Genomic DNA, 16071 nt, shown 5'->3' on the forward strand with positions numbered 1-16071 from the left:
AAAAAGCTAGGCTTCCTGAATTTTTCTCACCCTTTTTGCAAAGCTAGTATAAAACAATATTAGAAGAGCCCTGCTGGATCAGATCCAAGATTAATCTAGTCCAGCAATCTGTTTCCCTCTGTAGATTACTAGATCCCTCAGTATGAAGGGCTGTCGAGGGTTACCATAAGCCCCCAAAGGTTTCTTTGGGGCCTCCTCCTCACAGAAGATGCTTGATTAGGACAAGTAAGCTGCTGCAATTCACCCAACTGCACGTTTCCTGGTTTCCAGGTGACCCAAGCCCCTGGTTTGTAGCCACAGCCCCCCCCCATGACTGCTCTGAGGGTATGTCTCAAGATACTGTCAGGGACTGCAATAACTGCCCTTGGGGTATCTGAGTGCCAAACAGCGCTCAGCGACAAAAAAAAGCTAATGCGATCTTGGGGTGTATCAACAGAGGCGTAACATCCAAATCGCAAGATGTTATCGTTCCACTGTATACTGCATTGGTCAGGCCACATCTGGAGTATTGTGTGCAGTTCTGGAGGCCTCACTTCAAAAAGGAAGTGGACAGAATGGAGTGGGTGCAGAGAGCAACAAGGATGATCAGCGGCCTGAAGATCAAACTCTACAAGGAAAGGCTGAGGGAGTTGGGAATGCTTAGTCTGGAGAAGAGGAGGTTGAGGGAGGACATGATTGCTGTCTTTAAGTATTTGAAGGGCTGTCACTTAGAGGAGGGCAGGGAGCTGTTCCTGTTGGCAGCAGAGGATAGGACTCGCAATAATGGGTTTAAAGTACGGCTGGATATTAGGAAACATTTTTTTACAGTAAGAGTTGTTCAACAGTAGAATCAGCTACCTAGGGAGGTGGTGAGCTCCCCCTCACTGGCAGTCTTTAAGCAGAGGCTGGATGCTCTAAGCTGATCCTGCATTAAGCAAGGGGTTGGACTAGATGGCCTGGGTGGCCCCTTCCAGCTCTATGATTCAAACTACTTTACACTGTTTCTGGGTCTATGCTGGGTCCTTTCAAAGCAGACGCGCTTTAATATTTCTTTGTCAAAATGTAATTCTCAGATGCATGGGACCCAACTCAGATTGGGCTTAAACCACTCTCCTGCACCATTTTCCTAATCTAAAAGATTGGCAAATGGTTAGTGAGGAAGAACTTCCCTTTGCAGAAGGGTGCTGATTCTTCTTCAGTTACATATCTCTAAAGGTTTAATAATTCAATCTTTAATAATAATTTCCACTAGTTTACATGGTATGGTCATCAGATCAACTGGCCTTCATTGTCTCAGATTTCTTCTGGATCCCTTTTGAAAAGACAAGTATGCCTTTCTCAAACCACTTTCAGTTCTATGAGAAACTACTGTCTCAAGTCTGTCTCTTGCACAGAGAAGCCGTTCTGCATACACAGAGATTCCATGCACTGAACCTGACCTTTGCACCCCTCTTCTGCATATTCAGAAGATTCGGGAAGCTGATTGGCTGCTACTAGCCTTTCTCACATCCCTATCTGTGACTGGAGTTCTATGATGAGAGGGATCCTTTAATGACAGCACCAATTCTTCAGAGTCCTTTTTTTCATTCAGCCGCTCTCTGGAGCCACAGGACAGCATCCCACAGACCTGTGAGCTAAGGGGAGTGCCCTGTTGCCTGGAACGCAAGGGATGAAGGTTCGGGCTTCTATTGCCATAGCTTCCTGAGGTCAGTACTGGGCAGTCTCTCCAAAGGAAGATTTTGTGGATTTCCCCCTTGATGCTTAACTTTGTATGCTTTAGCTAAGCTATAGAAGTGTCCAGTTTGTAAATCTCTCTGTTAATATCATGCTTTTAGGCAATCTCTTGTTAATAAATGTCTCAGAACAATTTGGAAATATTGTAGCCATTTGGGCAGAATCTGGTAGTTTGGGATGTCTGGGGAGGATGATGGGCGGGTCAGTCTGACAAGCTGCTGATTGCTTTGGAAAATTTGATAAGGTAGTCAGCTATTCAGGTATGTGCTCTTTGCAGAATGTTCAGGAGTGACTCAGAAATGGTTGAAGATCCTTTTTTGGGATAACTTTTTGAGAGAGGTTGTTGTGGAGGGAGTATCTTGGGGGAATGTTTTACTGCTGGATGCTCTAAAGATTGAGGAAAAGTCTAGCTGTTTGATGGCAGCATCTGGTGTCTTGTCAAGATACCTACCTGAACAGTGCATTCAAACAAACTTCACTTCATTTATCCCTTTATATTATTTGTGCAAGGGACTCTGGGTTTCCGCAAGGATACAGACAGAACATTGAAAACAATATGATGAAATATCAAGTGCTTTACAAGCATTGTAAGTATGCCCCATATTGATACAAATTTGGTGCCTGCATAGTGCATACTATGTTCAACATCAGTCCCCTATAATGCAATTCAATGTTGACCTATGAAATGCAGACAGAAGCATTCATGGATCCAACATTTGCAAGAACAAATTAACAGCAGAGAATATGCTTAATGGTCATTTACAAAATCCTGAAGATTTCTAGCTTTTATGGTTGTAGAGAAATACTTGGAAGCATTTACACTATGCCTCCTGAAATTTCAGAAACTGAAGGGTCAGTAAGTGGTCAGTAAGTTGGCAAGCTGGTACCCAATCTGGGTCCTTGTCTTTCTTTTGTGGCTACTCTTTCCTTCCTCTCTCCTGCATATTCCTCCTTCATGCCCACACTTGCCTCTTTCTAGGCTCAGAACTATTGTTCTTCCTTTTAGCTCCTTTTCAAACTGCTTTTTGTATAAAACAGTGGAACAATTAAACAGCTCAGCTTTGGGGGTCGAATGCCCCTCCCCCAAAAGTTTCAGAGAGTAGCTGTGTCGGTCTGCAGTAGAACAGTTAGAGTCAAGTCCATTAGCACCTTAAAGACCAACAGGAGTTTCAGGGGGGTAAGCTTTCTAGAGTCAAAACTCCCTTGTCTAACTGTCCCCCCCCCCAAAAAAAATATTACTGTTCTGTTCCATCACCAACCTTAATCTGACCCATTAGAGCAGCAGACACAGCATGCCCTAGAGTGAAATTAAATGAGGTCGAATTTCTTCTTTTGGAAGACTGTATGTTGACAGAACTACGAGGATAGCAACGTGGATGGTAAATGGTCCTGTAAACAAAACCTTAGAAAAAACACAGGCATTGTGTGGGTCGCTAAAGCAGGAACAATTATGGGTAAAATGGACTGACAAGTTCCAACAGCCGTTCTTTGGGCTATCGCTGTTATCGGTGAGACACAGGATGCTGATTGATCACACAGTGATGTTATTGCTTTGCTACAAGCATCTCACCATAGTGTCAATTTCAACATCCTTCGGGAGCTCTATAGATTCTGGTCTCTTTTGCTGTGAGTTATATTCGTTTGAGTTATATAAGAGTTTTTTGCATAAGCAATGCACTTTGCACGCAATTAATGTAAATACATGTAAAAAGAACACAAAGGAAATTGTTCTTTGAACATTTATTACAACATAGAGTATTTCTACATAGTGAGCCCGTGTGCTGTTTTTTCCCTATACATCTAATTAACAAGGGCAAGATCCATTATGCAAGCCCTGTTGACACAAGTGGCAGTTACAAAGGTTACTTCAGTACTCCTCTGCCACTCTCATTAATGACAATAGGGCTTCCACAGCAGAACTTCCTGATGAGTCAGATCTCACTGCCTCCCACTCAGCCTCTCCGAATGGCACCTCAGATCTGCCATCTCATCTCCCTTCATGGTAAGGTCCATCTCTAGAATAAAGAATGTGACACTAAAAATGAATGTCAGGAAGAAGATAAGGAATTACTTTTCTCCCTATCTACTGATAACAGGGCATGTTGTTGTTCATCAGGAAAGTAGATTTTGGTTAAACATTGGGACTTTCCTCTTCATTCATACACACTCAGCCTAGCCTCACAGTGTTGTTGTGAGGATTTAATGAAGGAAGGGAGAATGTTGTGAGCTACTATTGGTCCGAACTGGGGAGAAAATTGGAGTATAAATGAAGTAAATAAAATTCTAAGAGAAGTTCAAACTAAAGGTGTTAGCTGATGGATCTGCTTCAGATGAACTTCCTTCTCTGGAGATGCTTTTGAAAGAAAATATGTTACATACTACCTTGTGATAGGGTTAGCAGTGACCTTTTTAACCCAACGGTTCTGCTATTCTTGAGTACTAAAGTTCCTATTTTCATTAGGTAGACTGGAAGGAATAGGAATAGTTGCCCTTTCCATGTAGAAGTTTGATGTTTTTCTGTACAATGCTGGATAATATTTTTTTTCTTATTATTGCTCCAGATTCTGGTCATTGGATGTATAAAAATACCCAGAGCACTTTTAGTTCCACAATCCTGAATTGTAATCATATTGTAATCTTATAACCCAAATAGTGTTTACTATTTTATTGGGTTCTGGAATTTCCAAAGAAGAATAAGACATGTACAGGAACAATGTCTCTGACCCATACAATTACAGTCCTATTTCAGGACATGTGGATGGACAGAAAGGAGAACCTTGTATTGAAAGAGACAATTTCTTTCCTCCTGTATCATACTATGCTTCTGTGATATCACATCTGCTTAGTCAGCCAGAAGCTAGCAGTGAACTGGATCCAACCTTTTTCCTCCCGTCCTCACAGAAAAATGAACTGCTGTTCCAAAGTGGCGGGAACAGTACATTTTCTAAGGAAGCTTCTACCCTTAGCCAATTGCCCCTCTATGGGATGAGTAACTCTAGCCAGTTTGGTAACGAACATTTGCAAGCAAAAAGGGCCAGGGTAGAGAATATTATCCGGGGCATGAGCATCATGCCAAACTCTATTGTGCCCAGTATCTTTGAGGAATCAGATGAACACCACACAGAGAAGGAAAAGAACTACAGAGAGAATAAGAGAAAGCAGAAACTTCCTCATCAACAAAGTCCACATGAAGCTCCTCTGGTAAGATCTGGTAAAAGCAACATCCAAGCAGATGAATGTCTACAACTGAAAAAACAGCTCCTTGTTTTGCAACATCAGATGAAGCAACTTGGAAAGAAGTTTCTTCAACCATCCAATCTTAGTGATTCCAGTCAAAGCCAAGGAAGCGTGGAGAAAACTATGTACTTGCTGAAGGAGAAGTTAGGTCAATGTTTGGATGATGGCAGTCAAGCCATTGTAGGTGACCAGCACCTAAGTCATTTATGGAGAATCATCCCAAAGGTGGAAGGCTCCAAACTGTCAGAAAAAGAAGCTGGAATGATGGGTTCCAGTATTCCGACTTCAGAAGACAGTACACTTTCAGAGATATTAAAACATGAATTAATCCAGGTAGTGACACAGGCTGTGGACTCTGTTTTTAAAAACGTCTTGCCTAATTCACCTGGCATTCCATCCCAGTTGTGCAATGCCTCCCAGGAGACAGTGTCATCTACAGGGAGAGAATTTAGTGGTGCTGGAGAAAAGATCTCCAGAAAATGGCTTCCTAAATTTTCATCCCATAAAGGTTCCACATCACGAACCACAGAAAAGCCTCCAGGATTTCCAGCTTATCCCATCAGCTCAAAAATGGAGAGAAAAACACAAGTGAATTGTCCCTTGATCATGACCTCTGAAGTTCAAAGAAATGGTATTCTTAACCAAATGCTACTATGTCGTCAAAATGGTCACTGGGGTGACCCTTCTCCAAGAACAGTCTCTTCTCCAGAATCCTTAGATGTGCCCTGGCAACCAATCAAACTCAAGTCCTCTGTCATGCGACACCAACGATATCCAGTGTCCTTAAAATCTACTGAAATGGAACGTTTGGCCTCTCTTGCAGCTTCAAAAGCGGAGTTTTCTGAAATGTGTGCTGCAGTGGACGAGATTCCTTTCCCCTCAGCTCATATATCCTTTAGGTCCCTTCTAGATCATCTATATCTACAGTTTGTAAGACTGACTGATTTTTCAGTGCTATGTGATTAAAGAAATATGCCAGAGTCCTATATGCTGAGTACTATATACTGCCATTAGTAGACACACAGTTAGGATCACTCTTGCATCTATCTGTCTGCAATGCTGATTTTATAACCTTAGGCAGTTCATGAGAGGGAGGCATCTTGGCCATTTCTGGGCATGGAGTAGGGGTCACTGGTGGTGTAGGTTGGAGGTAGTTGTGAACTTCCTGCATTGTGCAGGGGGTTGGACTAGATGACTCTGGTGGTCCATTCCAACTCTACGATTCTGATTCTATGATAAACAGAAGATGAACCTGCCAACAAATCCAACAGGAATTGGTACCCCATAAATTTTGGCTATAACCCCACTAAAATTGTCCTTTTTGCCATTTGCCCTGAATCCAACAACATTATTTTTAATGCATTAGATTAATGTCTGGGGCACACCATCAGTGCAGGTCTCCTACTGGTAGATCCTTTGCATTAGATCATGATATTGCAGTACAATCAAGGAAACCCAGTGACCGAGTAGAAATTGGAACAACAAACAAACTTTTTCCTTGACTCTAAGTTACATTCAGGAAGCTTTGACCCCTGGCCACCTGAGAAAGGCTAAGCTGATGTTCTTCTTCACTCGCTACCCCTCATCTTCTCTGCTGAAAGCCTACTTCCTTGATGTTCAGGTAAAATTATTCATCTTCTTTTACTCCGGGTTCAGTTTAGGGCTGCCAACTCTGGGCTGAAAAATCCTGGTGCTTTTGGGGTTGAGCCTGGGAAAGGCAGGATTTGGGGAGGGGAGGGATCACAGCAGCATATAGTGCCAGAGAGTCCATGCTCCAAAGCAGCCACTTTCTCAGTCTAGGCCTGGGAAATTGATCTTGGTAGTCTGGAGACCAGCTGTAATTCTGGAAGATCTCCAGGTTGTCTTTATTGAATTGTGTACTGGCTTTTGATGGAGCAAATAATAAATGCAAATGTAGACGGTTTGGCACCATGTATCTTTCCATACAGTATAGGTCAAGAGGTTACTAATCCATTATAAGGAAGAGAATAATAAGGAAAGTTTAGGTATAGAGAGACAGGCGATCAGCAGTTAAAATCTAGATGCCCTTACAAGTGTTGAGCACACAGAATGCTGAATTTTGTTAACATCTAGGCAGATGGTAGATCCCACATAATGCTAAGCTATTATAGGAGAGCTCTTTCAGAAGCATAAACAGTTCAACACATTAGCACAAACTGTTCTAAAATCAGATGACCAGTGGATTGCTGAACTGGGTTTTGTGTTCCTGCTGGTGGGAAATAACCACTCTTGAATCCATGTTGTCAGCTTAGATTTTTTTTTAATGAACTACTACTTAAGAAAATTGGCCCTTAGCTAGAGCAGCTTAGGCAGCTAGAGCTAAGGCAGGATACGCTGTTTTTTTGCCATGGCCTACCAAACCCCAGTGGAGGGGCAGAAAGATGCAGCTGTTCTGTGCATTTGCATTTACAGGTGGCTCTTTCAGAAATTCAAGACTTTCTGTTGTCTCAGAACAGACCTTTCTTTCTCCTCTGGATAACTTGCAATGCTGTCGAAAGCCGAGGTATGCTCTACTGAAGTTAATGGTCTTAGAAGGATGTAACTTGGTTTACTGTTGGCTAGCGAGAAGAATTCTGTTGACACCCAAGGGCCATCCACCACACTGCCTACGTAGTAGAGTGAAACCACCCAAGTGTTTATCACATGATGGCTATGTTAGTTACCATGCAATGGCTGAGAGCTGTTTGGCTGTAGCTCCAACTACTAGGGCTGTAACAGCAGGTGGGGGGGAGAGGGCGGAAGAACTGCCTCTCCTACCTGGCCTGCTCCTCCTGTAGGAGGCAGTTCTTCCGCCTTCTCGGCATGCCATGGGGCAGCAGCTGCCCTCCTTGCCTGCCCCCCCCCCCCGCTATGGCCCTGCCAACTACCTGGGAGACATTGCCAAGCCTCTTTCCTAACACTTGGCAAGATTTCTCAAATGTTGGGTCTTAGAGTAGCTATCAGCTTACCACATGATCCAAAGCATCAGGTGATCGACTTTTCATTCAGTCAGAGCAACCTCAAGGTTCGTTTTCAAGCAGCCACTCTGAGATAAAACGCTTGTGTGATTCCACTCAGCTCAGATACAGAGCGACAATCCTGATCATCTTGTATAAACAACTTGAACAAGAGCTTTGCATGTGGGCAAAAAGATTTCAGTGGTGGTCATTGTTCAAAAATTAACTCAGCACTGCCACCAAAGGTAGGATATTGTATGTTCATGCAAAACAGTAACTGTTTAACTTATCAGTTACTGAAATTGTTCTCAAGCCTTTCCATTCATTAGTGAGGATGCCAGGGTGGGCTTAAAATAAGTAAATAAGTAAATAAATAATTCTTGCCAAAGGTTGGTGGAGTCTTGTTAGCATGTTTTCCTTTAGATCTCTGCACGTAGAAGACACGCCTGCACAACCCACCCGAGTCAAATGTTAGCTACAGTGCCCAGCTAATGAGTCAATTAATGTCCCATTTTTGTGGCCAGTTTAGGGAACAGCTCGATTATAGAACACGTTTCCCCAAAACATTTGCTTGGTGCTCCCTGTTACTATCCTTGAGGCAGCAAGTAAAAACTGTCCACTGCTGTCAGCTTTTCTGGCATACTTATGGAACTGGGTTTTCCCCAAGATTCTTGCTTTTGTTCCATCTGGTGTTCCCTCAAGGATCTCTTTTTTGCCTTATGTTTTCATTGCTGTCTTTGTGTTTTATATATCAATTTCAGTTTTGGTTGGGTTTTAACTGGTTTCATGCTGTACTTTTTACTGCTTTGTTTTTAACTGTTAGCTGCTTTGGTGGCCCAGACCTGACAGAAAGAAAGGATGTTTTGTAAATAAACAAAATCAATAGTTTAATTTAGTCTGTTTTATTTTGTGTATTTTGTACAGCATTTTTACATGCAGGTCATCATGAAGACCACAGGTGGAGATGTAGGGTAGAGCTCTTCCAAATAAAAAGCCAGAGTTAGTCTAGTCCTGACTCCATAGTGCCTGTCTTTTCACAGTTCACCCGCTGTATCACCTCCCAGCTCATCAAATGGTTCAGCAATTTCCGTGAGTTTTACTACATCCAGATGGAAAAGTTTGCCAGGCAAGCCCTCTTAGATGGAGTCACAGATCATGAGAACCTCATCATTTCAAGGGACTCTGAGCTCTTCCGCACTCTCAATACACACTACAACAAAGGGAATGATTTTGAGGTGAGTGTGTACTCCTTAAAAGCAAAGGGTAGCCATGACGACATTTGCCCCAACCCAAATCTCTCCCTCCAGGGATTCCTAAACTCTTGGGGCTTCAGCGGCTCAATTTCCTCATCCTCCTCTATTTTCCCTTTTTAAAAAGTTAACAGACTCTAACACAATTTTCTTTCTCTGCAGGTTCCTGATGGCTTTCTGGATGTTGCTAACTTGACCCTTCGGGAATTCTTTGGTGCTATCAAAGGAGGCAAGGACTTAGACCCTTCCTGGAAGAAACCAATTTACAAAATAATTTCCAAACTAGACAGCAAGATCCCAGATACATTCAAATCCTCTAGCTGCCTCCAGGAGACAATCCAGGGTTAACACACCATTGTCTTGGCAATTGGCCTTTGGCCATGAAATAAATGCTGTCCCTTGAGGAAGAGAGCTTGTGAGAGTCAAGGCCCAGCCCCAACCATATGCTTTGTTTCCTGACCTCAAAGCAGTGTTAATGAGACCTGAATTAATCTAGGAGGAAGATCATAGCACATCAATAGACCTAGTGCTTTATAGAGTTAAGTGATAGGCCCCATCTCAGGGGCAAAACCTCCTGTATCCCTAAATGGCTACTCTGCCAATTGACACTATCATTTAACATTACCCTTAGAATTGCTGGATTTCCTTGGAATTGCTGGATTCAGCTGTTGTGTGGCTAAACCGTGTTGCACAAGCCCACAAAACCGAAATACCTAAATATCACTGAAGCCCATGCTTGGACCCCAGAGAACGTTTCTGCTGACAGAAGTAGTTTCATCAGTGGAGCATGATTTTCTCACCTTCACCCTCCCACTTCACCCCAAAATGCCCCCCTGAAATGCTATTCATGTGTTCTATGTACAATCTCTGTGTGTGTGTGTTAAGTGCCGTCAAGTCGCTTCCGACTCATGGCGACCCTATGAATGAAAGTCCTTCAAAATGTCCTATCTTTGACAACCTTGCTCAGATCTTGCAAATTGAAGGCTGTGGCTTCCTTTATTGAGTCAATCCATCTCTTGTTGGGTCTTCCTCTTTTCCTGCTGCCCTCAACTTTTCCCAGCATAACTGTCTTTTCCAGTGACTCTTGTCGTCTCATGAAGTGACCAAAATACGATAGCTTCAGTTTAGTCATTTTAGCTTCTAGGGTCAGTTCAGGCTCGATTTGATCTATAACCCACTGATTTGTTTTTTTGGCAGTCCACGGAATCCATAACACTTTACTCCAACACCACATTGCAAAGGAATCTATTTTCTTCCTATCAGCTTTCTTCACTGTCCAGCTTTCATCTGTAATGCTTGAATATCAGGGCCAAACTACATTGCACCTGTAATATGAGTCATTCAGTACATGTGGAGTAGTTTCGGCTTGGGAAAATGTTAGTTTCCAGGCATCACATCTGTTTGCAAAAAGGACAGGTTGGAGGAACACCACCCCAACTCGTGTTACAGGTCATGGGCAATTTGGCCCTCAGTGTAATTTCATTTAGTGGCCTTTCCTTCAGAGCAACTATGCATTGGATTGCCTGTCCCACTGATCACATACACAACTTTTGCTGGATAGTACCCAGCCACCTCTTTTATCCCTGTGATTATTCAGTGTCAAGACCTGCATCTTGCATTGTTCCACTCATGAAGAATTAAATTTCCTGCAAGCCCAACTATCCTCCTAATTCTGCTGCTTGGATCATCTGAATTTCCCCATTTTGTCAAAGGCACACAACCCAAATTCTGTGGTGTATAAAAGCTCCAGCGAACCCTTTGGTACAAGTGAAATAGATGCAGAAAACACAGCTTTGTCTACAGAAAATCTGCAGCCTGGTCTTATGTACACAAGTCAAAAGTGAGTTTCTTTGCATTCAATGAGGTTTATTCCCGGGTAAATATAGATGGGAGTGCTGCCTTTCAAGTAACCTTATCATACGTTGCTTTTACTTGAACATGGCTTTTCTGTATGCTCATACAGGTGTGTTCGCCAGGTCATGGAGAGTTTCTCAATGTCCTTCTTAACATGGAACCCACTGGAAATCTATCCTTACAGCATCCAATTCTACCCCTCAACCTTATAACAAAAAAAGTTAGGATCCGGCTGCTGACATTACAGTGTCAGAACCCCCAGAATTAGATAGCGTGCCTCAATTCTGCATCTTTCAATTATATAGAAGTTGTGTTCAACATCATGGAATATACCACATGCTTATTAGGGGAAAAAAGCTACAAGTGATCTGGGATATATTCAGATTAGAGAGAAATACAAATAAGTGCACAAAAATAGGAGACTGAAAGCAGTATCGATGCTTAGTTATGAATAATAATTTTCTATTTCAACTTATGGTTTCCCTATCATTAAAGTAGTTGGAAAGGTTTAGCCAGTGTGGTATGGCCAGGTGGAACTTGTAGTCCCACGTTGAGCCCAGAGATAGTCCTTTAGATATAAAGGGTATACAGAACCTCTTAAGGAAAAGGATTTTCCTAGGAATTTGCCCACCAATACCTATCTGGGCCAAAGGAAGAACAGAACTTTCTGCCATTTCTCTTACACCCACAATAGCATGTTATTCTCTTTGGGGAACTGACTGGGCCAATATGACTCTATTCTTGTCCCTGCATAGGCATATTTTTTAAACAATTGACATTTCAGCCATTATTTTCTCCTTTGTCTGCCTCTTTTCCCTCGATGGCTGCTCTTAAAATACTTGGCCCTTGTCTTTCACACATTTTGTAAAGCCACTGATTTCCTGTCTAGCTTCTTAGTTAAGTCAGTACTGGTTTGCCTTTTTCAGAATTACTGCCATGGAAAAGGTACTAGGACAGCTTGCTCTTGAATTCCATTTAGGACAAAATGTAAAAGAGGAAAGGTCCACTTTGGAGAAAAGAAACCAAAAGGACAACAAGCTAAGCTTATTAGTGTGGATTATACGAAGTTCTTGCTAGAGTTAAAGCCCCATTTTAAGACTCTGATTGTTTGTAGTGCGCCCAAACCAACGTGAAGCTGGCATAAGTTGTCTGGGGCTTAACATAGTGTTCTTGCAAAGCAATCCTAAGCAGCTCTACTCAAAAGCCTAGTCAGGTCGATTCAATGGGGCTTACTCCAAGGAATGTGTTGTTGGGATTGCACCACCTATCTTGTAGAACCACCACAAAATAGTCGTTGACTAGTTGTTGCTTAGAAATCATAGAAAAAAGAGTTGGAGGGTACCTCCAGGGTCATCTAGTCCAACCCCCTGCACAATGCTTGTCCTTGTCTAGTTTCGGTAGGCAGCAATGTACAAATATCACAAAGTTCTCTTTCAAGATCGAAACAAGTCTGGAGGATGAATGTGTAATCTAAGACTTCAGCCCTTCTTATATCACCTAAAAAGTGACCTTTACATGCATGCACCCTTATAAGGAAAAGCTAGTTGAATCAATAGTACATTTTAAAGTAAAATACCCTCATGTTGAACTGAAAGATGGCTTAATGCAATATACAATGATATTTAACCCACTATATAACACTGGGCAACAATGTAGCTGATCTGAGATAAAACATGTCATGAACCCAACACCAGTACTTGCTGTTCCTTCACAAACCAGAGCATGCGTTCGCTATTCAATATGTAAATAGTTATTTATGGTTAGCTAAAAATGGTTTCTATCATAAAAATGGGCGGGAAAGAAGGCCAAATGGGAGCCTGGGACAACTGGCAGGGCCTGTTGGAATGCATCCTTTCTTTAGGAAGTGTGTGTGTGTGGGGGGGGAAATCACACTGCAAAAAACATAAGAGCCAACCAGGTTCAGCTGAGAAGTCCATGCAGCTCACTAGCCTGTTTCCTTCCAAACAGTGTGAAGTTCAAGAAGGCCCGCAGAAACAGCACAGGCCAAACGGATCCCCCCATGCTCGTCTCTGAGGAAACGGTCCTAAATTTCCAAATGACTTCTGCAGTTAAGTCCATCCTGGGCAAGTCGTCCGGTTTTGGACCCAACATCTGAAGCGCCCCGAGTACTTCTGAAAGGGGTTTTTGTTCGGCTGACCCGGAGTTCCAGCTGTTCTTGTTCTTTTTCGAATCGCACCACCGTCACGTCACGTATTATGTCCAAGGCCACGCAACTGAACCACAGGAAGTATGGCTCCGCTGCTATGTGGTGCCACCATAACACCCCCCCACACACACACCCCCACTCTCAGTAGTGGGTTGGCTTCAGCATGCCCTCGCTAGAAGGCGCCGACAGAGTTGCAGATCTTTGCCGGTGTCCTTCAACCCAGGGCCACGGAAGGGGATGCTCAGGGCTGCAAAGTCTACAAGGGGCCCTTCCGCCTCGTTCAAGCGGCCTCTGCATATTTTGCCACCACTGCCCAAAGACGGCCAGGACCCCACGGCCCACGGAGGCGTTCCCGTCGCCTCTGAGCTCGATCTCATCTGCGCCTTGTGGCGGGGAGTTCCACAGGCGGCGGCGCGGCTGCAGCGGAAAGAGCAGGCTGGGTCCGTGGGCCTCCCCGGCGGGCAGGGCGCTCCCTCGGTGGCGACGGCGCCGCCTGCCACGCCCCCTCCCGGCTCCAGGAGGAGAGAAGGGGCCGCGGCCCGGCCGGCCCGGCCCAGCACCGCCCGCCTCCTCTCCGGAGGAAACGCGCCACGCCCCTCCTCGGCCCCCGGGGCAACCGCCTGACCCCGCCCAAGGAGGCGGGCCTCACTGCCTAGCTCCGCCCACTCTTCGTCAGAGGCGGCTGCAGAGGCTCCTCCCCCCCGCCTCCCGCGCTCCGTCCCCAGCAGGCGGCGGCAGCAGCGCGGACGAGCGGAGGGGAAGGGCTGGCTGTATGCAGATCAGACAGGGCAGGGCATTGTGGGGGATCGCGACTGGGGGGAACACGCCGAGCTTGGGGTCGGATCGCCCCCCAAGTTCATCGCTCTTTGCCGCCGGCCGGTGCCCCGCTGTGCCGAGGCGCGGGCGGCGTGGAGGAGAGCGGCCGTCGGTGGGCCGCTGTGGCCCGCAGAGGGGTGGGAGGCGGTGGCTAGTGGCGCTCGGGGCGGCGGAGAGCATACTTACCTGGCAGGGGAGACACCTTGATCACGAAGGAGGTTTTCCCAGGGTGAGGCTCATCCATTGCACTGCGGGTGTGCTGACCCCTGCGATTTCCCCAAATGCGGGAAACTCGACTGCATAATTTGTGGTAGTGGGGGACTGCGTTCGCGCTATCCCCTGACGCTTTGGTACCAAAAATAGATGATTTCTTTTTTCTTCCCTTTCTCCTCTGTGAGTTCTCTCCTCGTGTTTCGGCACATTTTCCCCTTTTGACTTTTCTTTTTTTCTTACAGTTTTTTTGGTGATCCTACAATCACTATCCAATCACGTACCTTATTCCACTGTTGAACAACACTTACTGTAAAATTTTTTCCCTAATATCTAGCTACTACTTTTCTGCCTGCAATTTAAAAGTAGCCAGCCCCAGCCCGGATTCCCGCCTGGCTGTCATTCCAGTCCCAGAACACTTGTGCAAGTCCCAGGGGTCCTCATTCCACTCTGGATGCTGTCAATCCAGTCCCAGAACACTTCTGCTAGTTCTGCTAGTTCCAGGAGTAGCGTATCTGGGCGTAGAGACTTTACTGGAAATTCCATTCCACTATTTCTTTGCAACACTTTTTGTGCTGTAACGTATTTCAATGGAGTCCATGCAAGTCAATTGGCAATCCAGATTCCCATTATTTTCACCCTTGGTCTACAGGGAGCGCTCAGCGAGGGGGGCTGGGGCTGGCTACTTTTTTGCGACCCCAAGATTCAATTACGTGACCCCATTTGGGGTCGCGACCCACACTTTGAGAAGCTCTGAGCTAGAGCATCCCTGACAAGTGTTTGGCCAGCCTCTGGTTAAAAACTGCCAGTGAAGGGGAGCTTATCACCTCCCTAGGAAGCTATTTGAAGGCTGTCACTTAGAGGGAAGCAGGGAGCTGTTCGTGTTGGCAGCAGAGGGTAGGACTCGCGAAAATGGGTTTAAATTGCAGGCAGAAAAGTAGTAGCTAGATATTAGGGAAAATTTTTTACAGTAAGTGTTGTTCAACAGTGGAATAAGGTACAGACACGTGATTGGATAGTGATTGTAGGATCACCAAAAAAACTGTAAGAAAAAAAGAAAAGTCAAAAGGGGAAAATGTGCCGAAACACGAGGAGAGAACTCACAGAGGAGAAAGGGAAGAAAAAAGAAATCATCTATTTTTGGTACCAAAGCGTCAGGGGATAGCGCGAACGCAGTCCCCCACTACCACAAATTATGCAGTCGAGTTTCCCGCATTTGGGGAAATCGCAGGGGTCAGCACACCCGCAGTGCAATGGATGAGCCTCACCCTGGGAAAACCTCCTTCGTGATCAAGGTGTCTCCCCTGCCAGGTAAGTATGCTCTCCGCCGCCCCGAGCGCCACTAGCCACCGCCTCCCACCCCTCTGCGGGCCACAGCGGCCCACCGACGGCCGCTCTCCTCCACGCCGCCCGCGCCTCGGCACAGCGGGGCACCGGCCGGCGGCAAAGAGCGATGAACTTGGGGGGCGATCCGACCCCAAGCTCGGCGTGTTCCCCCCAGTCGCGATCCCCCACAATGCCCTGCCCTGTCTGATCTGCATACAGCCAGCCCTTCCCCTCCGCTCGTCCGCGCTGCTGCCGCCGCCTGCTGGGGACGGAGCGCGGGAGGCGGGGGGGAGGAGCCTCTGCAGCCGCCTCTGACGAAGAGTGGGCGGAGCTAGGCAGTGAGGCCCGCCTCCTTGGGCGGGGTCAGGCGGTTGCCCCGGGGGCCGAGGAGGGGCGTGGCGCGTTTCCTCCGGAGAGGAGGCGGGCGGTGCTGGGCCGGGCCGGCCGGGCCGCGGCCCCTTCTCTCCTCCTGGAGCCGGGAGGGGGCGTGGCAGGCGGCGCCGTCGCCACCGAGGGAGCGCCCTGCCCGCCGGGGAGGCCC

General features: G+C 45.8%; 1 protein-coding gene and 2 non-coding genes across 3 annotated transcripts; 2 read left to right on the forward strand and 1 right to left on the reverse strand.

Moving 5' to 3' along the window:
• The first annotated feature begins 4413 nt into the window (after positions 1–4413).
• PROX2 (prospero homeobox 2) lies at positions 4414–9505 on the forward strand. The gene is made up of 4 exons (XM_056851851.1): positions 4414–5838; positions 6464–6571; positions 8948–9142; positions 9320–9505. Exons 1-4 carry the CDS (start codon positions 4414–4416, stop codon positions 9503–9505), a joined length of 1914 nt encoding a protein of 637 aa, XP_056707829.1.
• A 4667-nt stretch (positions 9506–14172) lies between these two features.
• On the forward strand, positions 14173–14336 carry LOC130479820 (U1 spliceosomal RNA). Its single transcript, XR_008933374.1, has one exon. It is a non-coding gene; the product is annotated as a U1 spliceosomal RNA (small nuclear RNA).
• Positions 14337–15359: 1023 nt separating this feature from the next.
• On the reverse strand, positions 15360–15523 carry LOC130479821 (U1 spliceosomal RNA). The gene has a single exon (XR_008933375.1). It is a non-coding gene; the product is annotated as a U1 spliceosomal RNA (small nuclear RNA).
• Between the last annotated feature and the right edge of the window lie 548 nt (positions 15524–16071).

Source organism: Euleptes europaea, chromosome 6 (genome assembly GCF_029931775.1).
Source record: "Euleptes europaea isolate rEulEur1 chromosome 6, rEulEur1.hap1, whole genome shotgun sequence".
NCBI classification, from domain to species: Eukaryota; Metazoa; Chordata; class Lepidosauria; order Squamata; family Sphaerodactylidae; genus Euleptes; species Euleptes europaea.

What these genes read in the sequence shown, in the direction of transcription:
- PROX2 (XM_056851851.1), top strand. Translation starts at nt 4,414, where the DNA reads ATGTACAGGAACAATGTCTCTGACCCATACAATTACAGTCCTATTTCA. An exon ending in TTCCTTTCCCCTCAGCTCAT is followed by an intron (nt 5,839 to 6,463) that starts ATATCCTTTAGG and finishes ACTCTAAGTTAC; the next exon opens with ATTCAGGAAGCTTTGACCCC. An exon ending in ACAAAGGGAATGATTTTGAG is followed by an intron (nt 9,143 to 9,319) that starts GTGAGTGTGTAC and finishes CTTTCTCTGCAG; the next exon opens with GTTCCTGATGGCTTTCTGGA.